Source organism: Dipodomys merriami, unplaced genomic scaffold, assembly GCF_024711535.1.
Source record: "Dipodomys merriami isolate MVZ:Mamm:240054 unplaced genomic scaffold, mDipMer1.0.p SCAF_1, whole genome shotgun sequence".
Classification (NCBI taxonomy): Eukaryota; Metazoa; Chordata; class Mammalia; order Rodentia; family Heteromyidae; genus Dipodomys; species Dipodomys merriami.
The window spans coordinates 92,026,040-92,046,702 of record NW_027202270.1 but is presented as its reverse complement, the minus strand read 5'-3'; the positions used below and the strand labels follow the sequence as shown (position 1 = coordinate 92,046,702).

Sequence of the window (20,663 nt, the reverse complement as noted above, 5' to 3'; positions counted from 1 at the left end):
AGCTTTGGAAGTTACCATTTAATACTTTGGGACTATGGTTGACCAGAAGTACTACTGGCACAAGCAATGTGTGCTCAAGCGCAATGTATGTCTATAACTGGTTGTTACAGAGGTGTAGAATCCATCCTCTTATTTAAATATGTGATGATTCTGAAGGTTCATCCTAGCTCCACAGCTCTGGAATTAGCTGCTAGCACCTGCAATACAATTCATCTTTTCCCTCTCTCCAGCCCGGCTTCTCCCTCTCTTCAATCCCACTTGAAAGTGCCAGTGGCTCACACCTATAATCTAGCTAGTCCGGATGCAGAAATATGAGGATTGTGGATTAAAGAAAAGTCCACGAGGAGGGGGGACCAAGATGGCGACGGGGCAGTAGGGAAACGCCACAGCGCTCTCCAACCAAAAAGAGAGTTCGAGTTCCAACGCTTAATCTCCCCAAGAGACCGACAACAACAAAAAGACGAACACTCAGAGAAAAACCAGAGGCGGAGAATAACAAAAAAGAAAGAGGAAAAGAATTTCAAAACAGAGAAAAGCGAAGACCCCTCCCCCAACCTTTACTGGCCGCGCGGCAGCGCGCCAAGCCGCCGGCCAGCCGGCCCGGCGGGGGCTGTGGGAACCCCAGAGAAACAGCAGAGACACAGGGGGCCACTTTCAGAACATCAGGTACTGGTTTGCAGAACAGCAGATCGCCAGGAACAGAGAAACCTACCAGCCGGGAGTCTCCACGAGGATCCCACCCCCACCCCTCACTCTCCACCCGAGCAGAGAGGCTCCATCCCGCCAAAGCCGCTCGGCATCAGCAGAGTGACAAAAGGACCTGCGGCAGACCACCCGGCCCGCCTGATCGCGATCGCAACGATCCAGCACTCTCCACGCCAAAGCGGCTCTGCGCGACAAAGGGTCCTGTCTGCAGACCACCCGCCCGCCCGATCACGATCGCAACAACCCGGCGGGGTCACTTGGGCCCCAGAGGTACCGAGAAGAAGCTGCCTGAGCGTGGACACTCTTGACCCAACAGCTTCGACAGAGGCAGAGACAGAAAAGAATCACACAGAGCCACCACCGCCCAACCCAGCCCGGATTGCAACAACAACTGACGACCTACACCACACAGAAACAACCAGCTCCAGGGTGAGTACCCCACAGGGGAAGTGTATCCCTCAAGGGAGACCAGAGCTGGAGGGAATCCCCAGACCCTGACCTAGACTCCCTACCCCAGCACCCGGACCACAGGACCCACTAAAACTGGGAACTGTTTGAGAGCTCCACCAGCCCGTGGAGCACACTCAGCTGGCCAGGCTAGAGCAAGAGCACCCCTGGAAGGGAGCTTAAATGCCCAAGCCAGGAACAGCGCCCCTGGGTCAAGACTACCAACAGTAGAAGAAATTTGAACTGTGTCCCCCAGGCTGTATAACCTAGGGGGTATACACATCAGCACAGGCCTAACAAGCGCGCTCCAGGCTGGGGCCGGAACCAAGCCCGGGGATCCGGCGCCTGAACAACACAACCAACTCCTCCCAATTGAAGTAAAAAGCTGAGCATACGCCTCAACAGAGGGGAGAAAACCAGGAAACAACACTCCCCCGGGAAGCACGCCTGTGACAACAAAAGACCTGGAGGCCCAGGACAAGAGAAGCCCAAACCCCACCAAAACTCCACCCATATACCCTAGACTGGGAATTGGGCAACACAGGCTGCCAGCACCTGATAGTAAGCAGGAGCTCAGACTGTTAAGGCGGCTCAGCAATAGAGTGATAGTCTTGGATGTATGAGGCCCTGCATCTGATTCCTCAGCATCACAAAAGCAAAAAGGGTCAGAAGTGGTGCTGTGGCTCAAACGGTAGGGTGCCAGCCTTGAGCTGAAAAAGCTGAGGGACAGCACCCAAACCTAGAGTTCAAGCCCACAACCAGCCCAAAACAAATAAACAAAAACACATCAGGAGCCCATAGCAGACTCCAGCATTTGGGAGAGTGCATCCAGAGCATCTGTTCTTCACAAGAGCACCCGTAGGAGCAAACACAAGCAGTCTAGGCTGCTCAACCCTTCCAAAGGCAGGAACTGTCAGCAATCTACAGCAGAGAGCTGAGAATCCTAAGTAAGTCAGAATAGCAGCTGGAAATAGGCTCCCAACAGAACCCAGATCAGGCACAGACTCTCTCTACCAATACAGAATCAGCAACCAAGCAAAGACAGACACACCAAAACAAAATTGAAGAGCAGTCTCCTGAACCTCCATGCGAAAATCACAGAGAAAAATCACAAGGTTTACTACCACCCAGGACAGCAAGCTCACCCCAAAAGCCAGCAGCCACACAGGGGAGAGCCCCAGTGGGAGCAAAGCAGGAATGGAAGACAAAGGCTACTTCCAAGGGTTGCTGGAGGCAATGACTCAAGAAATAAAGCGAGAAATTTATCAGAAATTGAAAGAGCACAAGGATGAACTATCCAAAGAGATACAGGGTATCAAACAAGAGATGCATGCAAAAATAGAAGCTGCACAAACCTCAATAAGAAGTGAGATAAACGCCAAATTAGAGGTAATGCATACCTCATTGAGAGGTGAGATCAGTACTCTGAGAACCAACATTGAATCCATAAAGGGATCCATTTCCTCCATGCAAACCACAATAGAAGCCACTGTCAACAGAGTGAATGAAATGGAAGGTCGAGTGTCAGATACAGAAGACAGAATACACCAACTGGACCAAAAAGTGACAGATATGGAAAAATTACTCAAATTAAACCAAAGGGATATTCAAGAGCAAGCAGATAATGCTAAAAAATTTAACCTTCGCATAATTGGAGTGGACGAAGGTGAGGAATTCCAGAGCAAGGGAATGCAACACCTATTTAACAAGATAATCAATGAAAATTTTCCCCACCTCAAAAACGACCATCTTAACTACATCACAAAAGCTTATCGAACACCCAACAAGCAAGACCCCAGGAGAAACACTTCTAGACACATTATAGTAAAAATGATAGATCTGAATAATAAGGAAACAATCCTGCATGCAGCAAAAATGAAGAAGGAGCTATACTACAATGGGAAAAAAATAAGAATTACTGCAGATCTCTCCACACAAACAATGAATGCAAGAAAAGCCTGGGAAAGCACCATACGAGCCCTGAGAGCCAATAACTGCCAACCCAGACTGATCTACCCGGCAAAGCTAGCATTCACATTTGATGGAGAACTGAAAACTTTTAATAGCAAAGAAAAACTAAATGAATTCATAAACATTAAGCCAGCATTACAAAGAATTCTAAGAGGGGGGACACAACCTGAAGAAAGCAGCCAGGAACTGGGGCCTGCCCCAAACAGGCATTACTCAAAGTCTAACTGAGCAAGCACAGGAGGAAAGGAAAAAAGAAAAACTTAGGAAAACGGAATGGCAGGGACAACAATGCATCTCTCTATACTTTCTCTTAATATAAATGGGCTGAATTCGCCAATTAAAAGAAAACGAACTGAGGACTGGATAAGAAAACAAGACCCATCCATCTGTTGCCTTCAGGAGACCCACCTCTCAGCCAAACATACAAACAAACTCAGAGTGAAGGGGTGGAAAAGGATCTACCAATCAAACGCCCCCAGTAAGAAAGCAGGTGTAGCTATCCTGATATCTGACAAAATAAACTTTTCATTAAAATCAGTACAGAAAGACAAGGACGGACACTACATATTAATAAAGGGAACAATCCAAGAGGAGGATATAACCATCATCAACTTATATGCCCCAAATATTGGTGCACCTAGATATGTCAAACAAATGCTCTCAAACTTACAGAATAAAATAGATCCCAATACGATAATACTAGGAGACTTTAACACACCACTCTCACCAAAGGACAGGTCTACCAACCAGAGGATTGGCAAAGAAGCTACCGAATTAAGAGAGGCCATACTGCAAGCGGAATTAACTGACATCTACCGCGTATTTCACCCTAAAACAACACAGTACACATTCTTCTCAGCAGCTCATGGAACTTTCTCCAAAATAGACCATATCATAGTTCATGCAAGGAACTTAAGCAAATACAAAGGGATCGACATAATCCCCTGTATCCTATCTGACCACAGTGGAATCAAGCTAGCTCTCAATAACAAAGCATACAGCAGAAATTTCTCCAATACATGGAAATTGAACAGCACACTCCTTAACAATGCCTGGATAACAGAAGAGATCAGAGAAGAAATAAAGCATTTCCTACAACTCAATGAAAATGAAAACACCTCACAAAGAAACTTGTGGGACACAGCAAAAGCAGTCCTGAGGGGCAAATTTATTGCCCTCAGTGCCCACATCAAGAGAATGGAGACAGACCAAGTAAATAATCTCATGTTGCAATTAAAACAGCTAGAAAAACAGGAAAAAATGGAACCTAAAGCTACTAGAAGAAGCCAGATAACCAAATTAAAAGCAGAGATTAACCAATTAGAAAATCAGAAAACCATAACCAAAATAAACCAAACAAAAAGCTGGTTCTTTGAAAAAATAAACAAAATTGATGGCCCATTGGCTAGATTAATTAAAAAAAGAAGAGAGGAAACCCATATTAATAGGATTAGGGATGCCACGGGAAACATCACCACACGTACCCAAGATATCCAAACAATTCTAACAGACTACTTTCAAAAGCTATACTCTCTAAAGGAAGAAAATCGGGCAGAAATGGATGCATTTTTAGAGAAATACAAGTTGCCCAAACTGAGCAAAGAAGAAGTTAACCAATTAAATAAGCCAATATCCTATAATGAGATACAGGAAGCTATCAAAAGTCTTCCAACAAAAAAAAGCCCAGGACCAGATGGATTCACAGCAGAATTCTATAAGACCTTTAAACAAGAACTAATACCCATACTCCTCAAGCTCTTCAGAGAAACAGAGAAGGAAGGAGCTATCCCAAACTCATTCTACGAAGCCAATATCACACTCATCCCCAAACCAGGCAAAGACCCAACCAAAAAGGAGAATTACAGGCCAATCTCCTTGATGAACACAGATGCAAAGATCCTTAACAAGATTCTAGCTAACAGAATCCAGAAACACATAAAAAAAATAATTCACTATGACCAGGTAGGCTTCATCCCAGAGACACAGGGATGGTTTAACATACGTAAGTCAATAAATGTAATCCAACATATCAACAGAGCCAAGGTCAAGAATCACATGATTATCGCTACAGATGCAGAAAAGGCCTTTGACAAAATTCAACATTCATTCATGCTAAAAGCTCTGGAGAAAATAGGAATAGAAGGAACATTTCTAAAAACAATAAAAGCCATTTATGACAGACCAATAGCCAATATTATACTTAATGGGGAAAAGCTACAACCAATTCTCCTAAAATCAGGAACAAGGCAAGGATGCCCACTGTCTCCACTCCTCTTCAATATAGTCCTAGAACCCTTAGCCAGGGCAATAAGGCAAGAAAAAGACATTAAAGGGATCCTCATAGGAAAAGAAGAAGTTAAACTATCCCTTTTTGCAGACGACATGATACTATACCTCCACGATCCCAAAAACTCCATCCCCAAACTCTTAGAAATCATAAATCACTTCGGCAAAATAGCAGGATACAAAATAAACCCACAAAAATCAGTTGCCTTCCTATACACTGATAATGTACAGGAAGAGAGGGAAATAAAGGGAGCAACCCCATTCACAATAACCTCCCGAAAAATAAAATATTTAGGAATTAACCTAACCAAAGATGTAAAAGAACTATTTAATGAGAACTATAAAAAGTTAAAGAAAGAAATTGCAGAAGACACTAGGAAATGGAAAGACCTCCCATGCTCCTGGATAGGCCGACTTAATATAGTAAAGATGGTAATACTTCCAAAACTAATATACAAATTCAACGCAATTCCTATTAAAATCCCAATGACGTACATCACTGAAATACAGAAAACAGTCCAAAAATTCATATGGAACAACAAAAGACCTAGAATAGCCAAAACAATTCTAGGGGATAAAGACAATATGGGAGGGCTATCCATGCCGAACTTCAAACTCTACTACAGAGCTATAATAACAAAGACAGCATGGTACTGGCACAAAAACAGACCCGAAGACCAATGGAACAGAATAGAAGATCCAGAAATAAATCCACAGGCCTACAGCCAGCTGATATTCGACAAAGGAGCCAAAGACATACAATGGAAGAAACACAGCCTCTTCAACCGTTGGTGCTGGGAAAACTGGGCAGCCACATGCAGAAAACTAAAAGTGGACCCCAGCCTATCACCATGCACCAACATCAACTCAAAATGGATTAAAGACCTTAACATTAAACCTGAATCTCTGAAACTACTGCAGGACAGAGTAGGAGAGACACTTGAACTAATAGGCACAGGAAGGAACTTCCTGAACAGAGTCCCAGGGTCACAACAAATTGGAGAGAGACTCGACAAATGGGACTACCTTAAAATAAAAAGCTTCTGCACAGATAAAGCTATCGCAACCAAGCTAGAAAGACAACCAACTAATTGGGAAAAAATATTTACCAGCAATATATCAGACAAGGGGTTAACATCCTGTATATACAGGGAACTCAAGAAACTAATCCCTCCCAAACCCAACACACCAATTACTAACTGGGCAAGGGAACTAAAGAGGGACTTCTCAAATGAAGAAATAAAAATGGCAAAGAAACACATGAGGAAATGTTCATCATCCCTGGTGGTGAAGGAAATGCAAATAAAGACAACCCTGAGATACCACCTTACCCCAGTCAGAATGTCCCACATCCACAAATCAGCCAACGACAAATGCTGGAGGGGATGTGGAGAACGAGGAACGCTATTACACTGCTGGTGGGAATGTACACTCATACAACCACTTTGGAAAGCAGTCTGGAGGGTCCTTAGAAAGCTAAAGATTGACCTCCCTTACGACCCAGTCATACCACTTCTAGGCATCTACCCTGAACAACAGGAACCAATATACAAGGACACGTGCACCTCCATGTTTATTGCAGCACTGTTCGCAATAGCTAGGATATGGAAACAACCTAGATGCCCCACCACAGATGAATGGATCCAAAAATTGTGGTATCTATACACAATGGAATATTATGCAGCCATTAGAAATGACAAAATAATGGCATTTGCAGGGAAATGGATGGAGCTAGAAGGAATCATGTTGAGCGAGGTAAGCCAAGAACGAAGAGACAAACAGTACATGGTCTCCCTGATAAGTGGATGATGAATCCAAAAGGTTAGGTGATATGACAAAACTAACAGGACTTAAGAAACAAAGAACTCCCACTCATCTGGTTGAACCACTACTAAATATCCCCATGCTGCTGATCACATATATGGTATATAACATATGAGCACCGTTATATATTACAGACTGTGATAGACAATTTGCTCCAGGAAAGTTAGAATGAACTTGTGACTTTAAATGAGCATCATTATTCCACAATACTGTGAATTTCCGGAAATTAAGTAATCACTTAATCACGATCAAAAAAAAAAAAAAAAAAAAAGAACCTTGGGGAAGGGAGGGAGGGAGGGGATGGTAGGGGGAAAACAATGGAGGGGGTAACAATGTTCAAGAGGAAGTGGAAGTGTACTCATTACCTCACTCATGTAGCTGTAACCCTCTGTATAGTATCTCTACAATAAAAAAAATTAAAAAAAAAAAAAAAAAAAAAAAAGAAAAGTCCACGAGAATTGTTTTGTTTTGTTTTTTTTTGCCGGCCATGAGGCCTGAACTCTGGACCTGTACGCTCTACCACTGGAGCCACAGCGCCACTTCCGGCTTTTTCTGTTTATGTGGTCCTGAGGAATCGAACTCAGGGCCTCATGCTTGCAAGGCATGCACTCTACCGCTGAGCTACCTTCCCAGCCCCAAGTCCATGAGAATTGTATCTCCAATTCAATACCTAAAAAGCTGGAAATGGTGCTGTGGCTCCATGTGCTAGCCATGAACAAAAAGAAGCTCAGGGTTTGTGCCTAGCCCTGAGTTCAAGCCCCATGACTGGCAAAAAAAAAAAGAAGGAAGAAAGAAGGAAAGCAAGCAAGCAAGAAAGAAAGAAAGAAAGAGAAAGGAAGGAAGGAAGAGAAAGAAAGAAAGAAAGAAAGAAAGAAAGAAAGAAAGAAAGAAAGAAAGAAAGAAAGAAAGAAAGAAAGAAAGAAAGAAAGTGGAAGAAAGTCCTCTCCAACCAGCTACTTAAACATCATCAGTGGGGATGGGTAGATGGGAGTTCACATATTTGCTTGCATACGCACTGGTAATCCAAGATGGCATCAGAGGAGGGAAGAGAAATAGTCTTAGTTCAGTGACAATAGCCAAAAGCTGCTTCTTCTATCACTACCACATTCTGGTGTAATTACCAATTTGACATATCCTCAAACTCAACATGGATACTGCATTAACTTCCAATCTAACTTCTTTGTTCTCCACAAAGAAAGTCCTTAAATTATTCTTTTTTTTGTTTTGTTTTGTTTTTGGTTGGACATGGAGCTTGAACTCAGGGCTTGGGAACTCTCTCTTTTTTTTTTTTTTTTTTTTTAAACTAGGGCTGAGAACCGAACCCAGGGCCTTGGGCGCGCCAGGCGGGCGCCCTTCCGCTGGGCTAAACCCCCAGCCCCGGGGACCTCTCTTAAGGCTAGTGCTCTATCACTTTGAGCCACATCTCCACTTCTGATATTCTGGTAGTTAATTGGAGATAAAAGTCTAACCACGATCCTCTGATCTCAGCCTCCTGAGTAGCTAGGATTACAGGCATGAGCCACCAGCACCTGGCTCTGAAATGATCTTTTTACATACAAACTTTATCATATTTTGTCTCCACGGACAATCCTGTAGTAGCTTCACACTGTTCCAATCTCAACTATGACCATTCTTTCCTGCCTCTTTGCTTTCTGCTCTCTGACTACATTGTTTATCTCCTTCCTGTCTCAGGTTTGCCTGTGCCACTCCTGAAGCCTGCAAGCATGGTCACTTTTTATTCACTGGACTAGTCTCCGTATAATGTAACTTCCTTAGGCAACTTGTCCCTGCAATACCACATTTGTCCCCTCCCTGACTCCATGAAAATTCCATCTTCATTGAAATCAAAGCTCATAGCACTCTGCCCTTCTTCATAGCACTCTTCTGTGCTCATGCTTCTAGTCCCAGTTCCATAGTAGAATATAAGCAAAGGAGTTTGAGGTTATCCTGGGTAAAGAAGAGTGCAGATGTGGGTGTATGGGGGGGCGTTATTTAGTGTAGGTACATCTCTAACACACATAGGGAAAGCCTTGGGCAAGAATACAAATAGAGCTCCACAAAGCTTGTGTTTAAAACTTCTGGATACTGGTAGCTGACACTTGATCCTAGCTACTCAGGAGGCTGAGATCTGAGGATTCCAGTTCAAAGCCAGACCAGGAAGAAAAGTCCATGAGACTCTTTTTGTTGTTGTTGTTGTTCGTGGGGCTTGAACTCTGGGCCTGGGCGCTATCCCTCAGCTCTTCAGCTCAAGGCGAGTGCTCTACCACTTGAGCCACAGTGCCACTTCTGGTTTTTTAGTGGTTTATTGGAGCTAAGAGTCTCACAGACTTTCCTGCCCAGGCTGGCTTTGAACTGCAATCCTCAGATCTCAGCCTCCTGAGCAGCTAGGAATACAGGTGTGAACCACTGGCGCCCAGCTTAGTCCACGGGAATCTTATCTTCCATTTACCAGGAGAGAGCTCTAAGTGGAGGTATGGCTCACGTGGTAGAGTGCCAGCCTTAATGTAAAAAAGCCAAGTGAGAGTATGAGGCCCTGAGTTCAAGCCTCAGTTATTGGGACCCAATAAAATGAAATAAAATATTTAAATGTATAGCTCAAGATAATAAACTTAAGCAAAACAGGTTTCTTTTATTTTTTTTCCCTTGTCAAATCATATGCATAATACGGGTCTGGAAGATGACTTTGACTTTACTTGGAATCCTCAGAATTCTCCACCAGAATGTGGTGGTGTGAGGTGAGGCACCTTTCATTTTCTGGCCCTTAACTGGGACCACTTCCCTTCCTACTCGGATGCCATCTCTGACTGTGAGGGAGCTCTGTATGCAAACGCGAGTCCTTCTCATCTGCCCATCCCAACAACCTTCTGCAAGCACTCACTTCTTGGTCATCCTTTGAACCTATGGATTTGTGCATTAGTGCTGTGATCCACCTGTAGCAAAGAAAATCAGGAAAGATGTCCAAGCCTTAGAAATAGGCTTGGGCTCTTCAGGCAGGACATTCCTAGATATCTGGAATATGAATCTCAGAAGATGGGGCTCTTTTTCTGTAGCTGGATGATCTCTTTGTTCCCCTTCCCTCCCCCTCCCCCCCTTCCTATTTTGCCTCCTCCTCTTCTTTCTTCTTTTCCTTCTCCTCCTCCTTCTTTTTGTACTGGTACTAGGGTTTGGACTTGGGGCCTGAGTGTTGTTATTCAAGCACTCAAGCCTTAACACTTCTGGCTTTTGGGTGATTAGTTAGAGATAAGAATCTCATGGATTTTCCTTCTCAGGCTGACTTCAAACCTCAATCCTCATACCTCAGCTTCCTAAGTGGCTAGAATTATAGACATGAGCCCAGCCCTTTGTTTCCTTTGCTCTTTCCCTCTCCCCTCCCCTTTCTGCCTTCCTTCCCTTCATTTTTTTTTCAGACAAGATCTCACTATATAGCCCTGGCTAGCCTGGGTTCTGACTCTTGATGTTTTGCTTCTGCCTCCCAAATGCTGGGATTACAGATATATACTACCATGCCCTTCACTGTTCACTTTCTTCTACAACTTTGTGTGTGTGTGTGTGTGTGTGTGTGTGTCTGTGTGTGTGTCTGTGTGTATCTATGTCTGTGTGTGTGTGTGTGGGGGGGGTGTCCTGGGGCTTGAACGCTGAACCTGGGTGCTGTCTCTTAGCTTTTTTTGCTCTACTATTTGAGTTACAGTTCCACTTCTTGCTTTATTTTCTTTTTTGGTGGTTAATTGGAGGTAAGAGTGTCAAGGACTTTCCTGTCCAGGCTGGCTTTGAACTGTAATCTTCAGATCTTGGTCTCTTTTTTTTTTGGTTCCGGTCATGGGGCCTGAACTCTGGGCCTGAGCGCTGTCCCTCAGCTCTTCAGCTCAAGGTTAGCGCTCTAACACTTGAGCCACAGCGCCACTTCTGGCTTTTTTTCCTTTTTGCTTATGTGGTGCTGAGGAATTGAACTCAGGGCCTCATGCATGCGAGGCAAGCGCTCTACCACTGAGCCACCTTCCCAGCCCAGATCTTGGTCTCTTGAGAAGCTAGGATTAGAGGTGAGAGCCACTTTCATCTGGCCCCTTTTGTTCTAGGATCTTGCTCTTACCTACCTCTCTAGCTGTCTTTCATTCTCTTCTTGGTCTTCATTCTTTTCTTAGTTCCCCATGACCCTCTTCTCATCATTTCTGTGACATCTTTCTGTTCCCTTTAACCTAAAGCTCCATAGAGAACGTGGTATGTTCTATCTCTGTGCCAGGGTAACACCTACAGCTTCCTTAGCTAGTCTCCTTGTCTGGCTTCTTTTAAAACCATCATTCCTGGAATTCACCTTGGCTTCATCTTTTCATCTCTACTTCCTTGTCTCCATATGTCTCAGTCTCTTTATTTCTCTTCCTGTAGTATTGCTGGGATGAGCTCTGCCTCTTGGATCCCCACTGCCTGCTTATAGCTTCTCCTCAGGGGGCCCTGGGTCCTCTCCTCAGGCCTGAGCCCAGTCTTTACCATCCTGATGCCTTTCCTTGGCTCCCTGTGCCTGGTCTCACCTGGAGTGAGAGGCTCAATTGGCCTGAGCTTGTTTAGTCTGACTCTCTTAGTCCCTTAACGGCTTAGTCCTCCCACCTCGGCTTTGAGCCCTCCAGTAAACAAGAGGATCAAGGCAGGCCTGACAGCTGCCCACTGGGGGCAAGTGTCTGGCCAGGCTATGGCATGAGAAAGGGGATGCTCTCAACATTTTCTATTTCTTGTTTCTTCAGGGAAATTCTAGCTATTTGGGTGCCCATTTTTGAGCTGTCTTGCATATGCATGGGTGTGGGGTTCCCTGATCCCATGATCCGAATTCCCATTTTGTGGCTAGTTCCTAGGCTTTGAGCCTTTTTTTTTTTTTTCTGAGAAAACAACACTGATTCCTTCCTTCATCTTCTTTCCCTCCTCCCCCCTTTTCTACCCTTCCATGCTCCCTTTCCTGACCCTCTTCCCCTCTTTTCCTTACCCTCCTCCCCTCTTCTTCCTCCTTCTTAATTCCTCTTCCTCTTCTTCTTCTTCTTCTCCTTCTCCTCCATTCCTCCTCCTTCTCTCTTCTTCTCCTCTTCCCCTTTTCTCTTTCGTCTTTCCTCCTCCTCCCTCCCTTCTCTTTTCCCCAATCTTCCCTCTCCTTTTCCTTCTGTTGAAGTTCTAGAGATTGCGCCCAGGGTCTAACAATGCTAGGCAATCTCTCTACCACTTGAGTCATACTCCCCACCCTTTTGGTGTGTGTGTGTGTGTGTGTGTGTATGTGTGTATACACACATATATTACATTATATATACACATACATACATATATTATTTTTTTGAGATAGTGAGTCAGTAACTTTGCCCTGAATGACCTCCAAATTGTAATTCTCCTACCTCTGCTTTTTTTATTTTTATTTTTTGGTAGGTCGTGGGGCTTGAACTCTGGTCCTGGGCACTGTCCCTCAGCTCTTCAGTTCAAGGCAAGCGCTCTACCACTTGAGCTACAGCGCCACTTCCGGTTTTCTGGTGGTTTATTGGAGATAGGAGTCTCACGGTCTCTCCTGCCCAGGCTGGCTTTGAACCGCGATCCTCAGATCTCAGCCTCCTGAGTAGCTAGGATTACAGGCGTGAGCCACCAGCGCCTGGCTCTACCTCTGCTTTCTGAGTAGCTGGAATTAGAGGCATGAGCCACTAGGCCTGGCTTAATAGAAGCCTTTCTATTAAAATGATGACCATGGACTCTGATTCACAAAATGGAGACCCAGGCATGGGAAGAAAGTGATGTCCTCTGATCCAGGTCTTCTAATATGTGTGGAGAAAGGATGTCTCATAGTTTGGATGTTAAATGTCCTCCAGATGACTATGTGTTAAAGTTTTAGCCCTCAGCTTGATACTCTAGAGAGGCAGTGGAAACTCTTAAGAGTTGGAGCTCAGTGAGAGGTCTTCTGATCATTGGGGGTGAGCTCTTGAAGGGGATATGAAGTCCTCCTACTATTGTTCCCCCACAAAGTGAATAGCTTTACTCCATCAAATGCTCCTGCCGCACCACAAGCCCAAAAGGTATGGGGCCAAATAATCATGGACAGGAGCCTATTTTGCAAGTCAAAATGAACTCTTTATAAGTTGCTTATTTCTCTTTTCTTTTCTCTCTCTTTTTTTGTGCTAGTACTGGGGCTTGAACTCAGGGCCTTGCAGTCTCATTTGGTCTTTTCACTTAAGGCTGGTACTCTATCACCTAAGCCACAGCTCTACCTTTGGCTTTTTGCTGCTTAATTGGAGATAAGAGCCTCATGGACTTTTCGACCTGGACTGGCTTCAAACCATGATCCTCAGCCCTCAGCTTCCTGAGTAGGTAAGATAACATGAGTGAGCCCCTGGCGCCTGACAAGGTTTTTTGATATAGTAATTGTGTTTGTCTTTACCATTGTGACAAAATACCAGAGAAGAGTATTACATTCTCTCAGTATCAACAAAGGAGAACATGTTTTTCCCCCCCTCACACTTGCAGTGGTTTTAGTCCTTGGCCTGGAGACAAGGCCAAATATCAGGGCAGAGTAAATGGTGGCACAAAACTGTTCACTTTTATGATGGCTAGAAAGCAGAGGGGAAAAAAGCAAGGGCTGGAGACAAGATATATCCCCAAAGGTATACCTTAGTAACTTATTTCCACAAATGAGGTCCTACCTCTTAATAGTTCACTTGGTATAAATACATCAATTGATTCTCTTACTGGAGGTTAGCACTTTCACAATCCAATTACCTTTTAATTGTGCTACCAGCTGGGAACCAAGCCTTTAACATCTAAGCCTTTGGAATGCACTCTATATCAAAATCATAATAGTAATGAAAGGCCAGCTGACAATGCCAGATACCCCTAGCTCATGCCTATAATCCTAGCTACTCAAGAGGCTGAGATCTGAGGATCACAGTTCAAAGCCAGCCTGGCCAGGAAAGTCCTTGAGATTCTTCTCTCCAATTAACTACCAGAAAACCATAAGTGGAGCTGTGGCTCAAAGTGGTAGAGTGCTAGTCTTATGCACAAAAGCTCAGTGCCTAGCCCTGAGTTCAAACCCTACAACTGAAAAAAAAAAGCTGACTAACCACATGCGTGTGTGTAGGTACACACACACATTCATGTACACACTAAAGGAAGCTGGGCTGAATGTAGTCATCTGTTGACAAATGTCTCTCAAACTGTGTCAGAATTGCCAGGAGGACTTGTTAAAGTACAGCCCTTCTATGAGGTCCTATCCCTAGAGTTTCTGATTCAATAATTTTGAGATGAGTTTAGAGAATTTTTTTATGTCTTTTATGTCTCTCTGAGAAAGGCTGAAGTTACTGATCTGGGGATCATACTTGGAAAACTATCATCTTAAATAATTTGCATCGACTAGCTCTTCCCTAATGCCCAAGGCTGGATCAAGCTAATTTTTGTAACTGAGGATCGTTAGGGTGGACAGAAATCCTGGTCTCTCTGTGAGTTGGGAAAGAAGACCCATTAACTCAGTGGGAGTGTCCAGGTGTCCTCAGAAAATAGGGAATAGCCTTTAACTTCTGAGTTCTATTCTTGTACAGACCCTAAACAGCTTCAGACAGGTTTAAATATCTCCTTAGCTAATTCCTAGTATCTCTGTTCGCACTCCTACTGGAGGATGATAGCTCTAAGAGGTGTTAGGAGATTAGGCTGAAAATGTAGGTCACTCCTCTTCTCCCCCCAGCCATCTGGGAACCATAATATATGAGAGAGGAGAGAAGACAGGGACACACATGGGGAAAAGGTGAGGAGAAGCAGGTCTTGTGAGGGCAGTTATGAAAGTTAGCCATTAGAGTAGTGGTATTTAGATTTCTATATCTTTTGGCAGCTCAGAAGGAGCTTGAGTTCCCTCAATCTTTCTTTTCCTATTTGGGGCTGGGTTATTTAAGAGTGGAAAGTTCTCCACGGGAAAAGTTTCTCATCTCTATGCTAACATAATCGGGGGGTGGAGGGACAGCCGTGGCATAAGCCAGCCAAAGTGGAGGTTGGGAAGGGGCAGAAATATAAGGATACTTGAGAAGAGGAAACAGACCTATCAGGACAGGAAAGAGTGGGTATAAGAGAACGTAAAGAACACTTAAAGAGGTGCACAGAGCCCTGGAAGGTGGGAGTTTGCTTGGAGTTTGTCTAGCCCTTGGAGTTTGTCTAGTCCCAAGCTTTGGATGGTGGAGGGTTGAGGTTGTGTTCACATAGAGGGAAAGTGGTTGGGGTCATTGTAGCTCTCTGTATTAGAAAACTAAGTACATATGAGTCAAACCATGAATAAATGTACTTGGAAAGATATCCTCTTCCCTTCACTGAAAACAGTCATACTTGTCTACTCTTCTCCCTTTCTTCTAACCCTTCAGGTCAATGCGATATGCAAATGATCCCTTTACCTCATTGGCTGAGGCCTGAGCATCACGGATGATCTCAAGGAGCTAGCCCTTTAAGAGGGCCCTTTAGGCTCTGCGCCCACAGCCCCCCTAGTTCTAAGCACAGGGGTCCCAGGCATTGCTCCATGGCTTCTTCAGTTTTGGAGGAAGCTGTGCTCATCTGGTTCTGACCACATCATCTCTGCCTTCTTTAAAGTGAGTATGTCTGGAACCCACCTGACTGTTAGGTGTCTCGTGTACCATCCCCTCCCCTGCTACCTGCTATATGTTCTCTGTTGCTTGCTTTCTAGAAGCTTCACATTTCTGTATCCTGCTTCACACACACCCTGGCTGCTATCATATCAGAAAGGTAAGCAACCTTCCCTACTTATTTAATCTCTGTGTGCCCAGGTCTTTTTGCACACCTCTCTCAATGTCCCTCCTTCTAGGACCAATTCCTTTAATTGAAAGCAGCAACTCTTGCCTTCTATCACTCTGGTTAGACCTTGGGGGACTGAGATGTGGCTGAAAAGAGGTCTACCTAGACTTGGAACATTGAGAGGGAGCCAGAGTCTAAGCCTTGGGGATAAGCACTCTCTGTCCTGCCCCTTTTAGGAATGAGGGATGGGTTGTTGTAATTGAGAGTTAGGCTACCGCTACAACTTGCAGGCTGGAAAGGATTTCTAAAGTTCTCTAGATAGAGATTACCCAGGTTGACATGTATTCTATAGTTGGTAACAGAGGTGGGGGGCAGGGGAAATGACACACAGAGAGATCCTTGGTGCCATCTTTGGGACAGTCTGTTGAAGTTAAACAGATGGTTTGCTGAGTGACTTCTCAGGTGAATGTGTGTTGTACTTTGTGAATCTGCCAGAGGGAGGCTAGGAAGAAGTCCTGTCTAAAATTGTATGAGCATAGACCTTTTTATTGGTACTGCACAGAATTAGTGTCCTGTAGAACACTCTCTGGGATTTTACAAAGTCTAACTGCCCTCACTGGACAGAAGGAGAAGCAAGTCAGGAAGGCAAACTTGAGCCAGGAGCCGGTGGCTCATGCCTATAATCCTAGCTACTCAGGAAGTTGAGATCTGTGGATTGTGGTTCAAAGCCAGCCTGGGCAGGAAAGTCCGTGAGACTCTGATCTTCAATAAACCACTCAGAAAACTGGAAGTGGCACTGTGGCTCAAGAGGTAGAGCACTAGCCTTGAGCTAAAGAGCTGAGGGACAGGGCCCAGGCCCAGAGTTCAAGCCCCATGACCACAAAAAAAAAAAAAAAAGGCAAACTTGATCTGCACTATGTTGTATGAACATAGCAGGGTCTGAATGGAAGGAGGCCGATCAGTCATGGTGGGCTCCTGTTGGAGAGATTGGCCTTGAGATGAAATAGGGACCATTCTATCCTGATCTTTTCAGAATTGGTTCTAGGAACTTTTCTTTTTCCCTTAGAAAGTCTCAAGCTCCTGTAAAAGAAATTCGTTGATTGATTAATCCATAGAACAAATGTGCACTAAAGTCTTATACATTTAAGACACTGTCCTAAGGGTTTTGAAAGATACAATTGTAATAGTATAGTATCCTTTACCTTAGAATTCATAGCATACATGCCTTCCCACTGTCTTAAAACATCACACACACTTACACACACACACGCACACACAGTTAATTAAGCACATTTTTAATTGCTTGTAAATGGAATAGTGCCTCTGGAGATGACAGAATCTCTTAGCATGTCTAGTGTTGCGAGGATTGAAATCACTGTCATACCACTTTTGTTTTTCAAAGATCACAGTGGTACCAGTGGAGTGAGATGCTGTGTTGTCTTTTCCCTCCTGCAGACCTTCAGCTGTCTGTGATCTGTCATGAGTCCCTTGCTACCTGAAGAGTGGCCCTCAGTCTAGTGGTGGCTGGAGGGAACAGGGTTATATCTTTATTCTAGCTTTCCAGAACTCTGGCTCTGGAGAAAGAGGGGTTTGGTAAAAGGGGGTGGATGACAGGCAGCCCATATTTCCTATTTCTTGCAGGCTCAAGTCTCCCAGCCCAGTCCCAGAATGGCATTGCCCCCCAGTCCCCTGGCCATGGAATATGTCAATGACTTTGACTTGATGAAGTTTGAGGTAAAGCGGGAGCCCTCTGAGGGGAGATCTGGACTCCCTACACCCTCTCTGGGCTCTACACCCTACAGCTCGGAGCCACCTTCACCCACTTTCAGTGAGCCAGGCATGGTGGGGGCCACGGAGGGCCCTCGGCCAGGCCTGGAGGAGCTGTATTGGTTGGCTACACTACAGCAGCAACTGGGAGCTGGGGAAGCGCTGGGGCTTAGTCCTGATGAGGCTGTGGAGCTGCTGCAGGGTCAGGGCCCAGTCTCTGTTGAGGGCCCCCATGGCTACTACCCAGGGAGCCTGGAGCAAACAGGAGTCCAGCATGCTCAGGTGAGTAATTAATTAGCAAGCTGGTATGGGGAGGCCAGCTGAGGGAAGATGCTTGCCAGGACAGGAGAGTTTCTGGAGAGGGTTGTGGACTGAAAAGGGCGGGAAAAGGGAAGCAAGCCCCTTGGAAGAGATAAGATAGAAAAAAAAAAAGCTATGTGGGTTTTTTTTTTCTTTCCAAAAATGCACAGAAATGAGTAGGTTCAATCATGAGGAACTGGGAGAAGATTAGAAGGGGATCAAGAGGGGAAGGGCTGTAAATTAAAGAGCGAGGAGGAGGGAGTATGACAAGTAAACAAAGGTGGGGTGTGGAAGGGAGCCCAGTTAAGGCCGTAGTTAACGTTGGCCTTGTCAGGGATTCGTACTTCTCCTGGGTCCAACCTTCTCAGGAAGGATTGGGACTCATCCTATTAATTATAGACACAGATGGGGGTGTTGAGCACAGGCATTAAAGCATAATCTAAATCCTTTTAGGGTCACAGGGTTGTGGCCTTCCAGACAGGGAAAAGGGGCGTGTTGGAAAGACCAGTCCTGTCTGGGTGCGGGTTCGAGTCCACGTGGAGCCAAGAGGAGGGGGGGCTGTGGCTAGCCAAGAGGAGTGTGTGTGTGTGGGGGGGCGGATACTAAGCGTTACGGCGCAGGATTGGCTAGCTTGCCCGCAGGAGGCGGGGCCTGCATATGGGGCGGGGGGGGGGGGGGGGGGGGGAGGCAGCCGGGTCCCGGAGATCTGGATCTGTCGGGGATCTCGAGTAGGGTCTAGCTTGGGACAGATTCTGTAAAAGAGAAAGGATTCAGGTAAAGATGCGAGCCTGGGGAGGAGTCTTCCCAGGGCTTGGGCCAGCCTGGGGTGGGGAAACCAAGTCCCTGCACTGTTGTTCCTCCGCAGCTGGCTGAGAGGTTTTCGGATGCGGCTCTGGTATCCATGTCGGTGCGGGAGCTAAACCGGCAGCTGCGGGGCTGCGGGCGCGACGAGGCGCTGCGGCTGAAGCAGAGGCGCCGCACGCTGAAGAACCGCGGATACGCGCAGGCCTGTCGCTCCAAGCGGCTGCAGCAGCGGCGCGGGCTGGAGGCCGAGCGCGCCCGTCTGGCCGCGCAGCTGGACGCCCTGAGGGCCGAGGTGGCCCGCCTGGCTCGGGAGCGGGACCTCTACAAGGCCCGCTGTGATCGGCTGACCTCGAGCGGCGCGGGGTCCGGGGACCACACCCACTTCTTTCTCTGAGCCCCTGGGAGAGGGGGTGTGGGGTACGGTAGTGGCTGTGTGGGTTGGCACCATGTGGGAGGGGGGACACGGTACCCCTCACTCCCGGGAAACCTTTAGATCTCGTTTCATTCCCTGTAAGACTACATAAATATTCCTAAACTTCTGGACCCTCGTGGCAAGCCCAGGTTAGATGCTGGTCATTGTTCTGGGAGCTGAGCCCCCCTCCTGGCAGGTTGTGAACGCACCAGGCTCTGCAGAGGACGGAGTCAGACCTTAGAGGGGAGAGATTGTAGGACGGACAGCTGCACAGTGACTGGAGGAAAGGTGTGGGGCCTGGCCCCCACCCCGTTTGGTTATTATTATATTTTTATTTTTGCCGAGCCTGGAGCTTGAACTCTGGACCTGGGTGCTATCCCAGAGCTCCTTTTTGCCCAAGGCTAGCACCCTACTACTTGAGCCACAGCACCAGTTCTGGCTCTTTCTTTGATTAATTGGAGACAATAGTCTCATGAACCTCCCCTCCCCCCTTTCAAACAGCCATCCTCAGATCTCACCTTCTGAGTAACTAGGATTACAGGCCATAATTCAAGGTTTTCGACCTGTAGTGCATTAAGGCTGTAATGAGGCTGTATTTTCACTGAAAGTTTTATAACTTTTCCATTTTAAAATGACTGCGTTTTCGAGATTTTAATTCCCAATAACAATCAGACTAGGAACTCTGCCTAAAATGTTTTTCTCTGTCAAACCTAGGGGCCTTCAGGGCCCAGAGCAGCTCAGGGCAGAGGAATGAGCTCCAGGGTGGCAGTTAGTATTTGTTGGGAGAGAGCCCTAGGCAGGAGCCTGGAGACCTGGGCACTAGTCCCAGCTCTGTCACAGGATCCCTCTGTCACCTTGAGCAAATCAATTGCTCCCCTGGGCCTCAGTTACTTTATCTAATCCCCATTCGGATTGGATGACTTCTGACACCTTTTCAATTCTGGCATCCTCCCTCTCCCCCCCCCCCCAGCTCCTCCCCCCCAGTGAGCAAATCCCAATGGTCTCCCCAAGAGGACCCAAGATGACCTCACTAAAGGGACAACCTGTCCTCCAGCTTCCTGGCCAGAATCTAGGCAGCAGAAGAGCCTCCCAGTTGGGGAAGGAAGCATGGTTTCTCTGGAAACTCTCACTCAAACTTATCCTCTGCTGCTTGCTCCTTTCGGGCTGCCTAGGCCTTCAAATCTACAGAGGGGCTTCCTGCTACCTCTTGCTTCTCAGGGCAGAGATGAGACTTCTCCAATGAGGAGCTGTGTGGAGCTTTTGTGAATTAAACTTGAAGTCTAGACAGAACTCTAATACTATCGGCTAAATGTTCTTGCAATTTAAGAAGTGTTCATTTTCTAGCACAGCTTCAGACTACTATGTGTGTGTGTGTGTGTGTGTGTGTGTGTGTGTGTGTGTGTGTGTG

The 20,663-nt window shown here is 45.9% G+C and overlaps 1 protein-coding gene across 2 annotated transcripts in view; it reads left to right on the top strand.

The window, feature by feature from the left end:
- The window catches only part of Nrl (neural retina leucine zipper), a 26,436-nt gene extending 5,773 nt beyond the window's left edge, over window positions 1–20,663 (top strand). The window contains exons 2-6 of one of the 2 annotated variants that reach the window (XM_070025665.1): window positions 13,372–13,557; window positions 15,588–15,809; window positions 15,905–15,963; window positions 17,614–18,021; window positions 18,905–20,663. In XM_070025665.1, coding sequence (XP_069881766.1) covers window positions 17,641–18,021; window positions 18,905–19,237 — 714 coding nt within the window. In that variant the 5' untranslated portion in view covers window positions 13,372–13,557; window positions 15,588–15,809; window positions 15,905–15,963; window positions 17,614–17,640 and the 3' untranslated portion in view covers window positions 19,238–20,663. The remainder of the gene's footprint in view (window positions 1–13,371; window positions 13,558–15,587; window positions 15,810–15,904; window positions 15,964–17,613; window positions 18,022–18,904) is intronic. The other variant, XM_070025675.1, reaches the window with a different exon arrangement.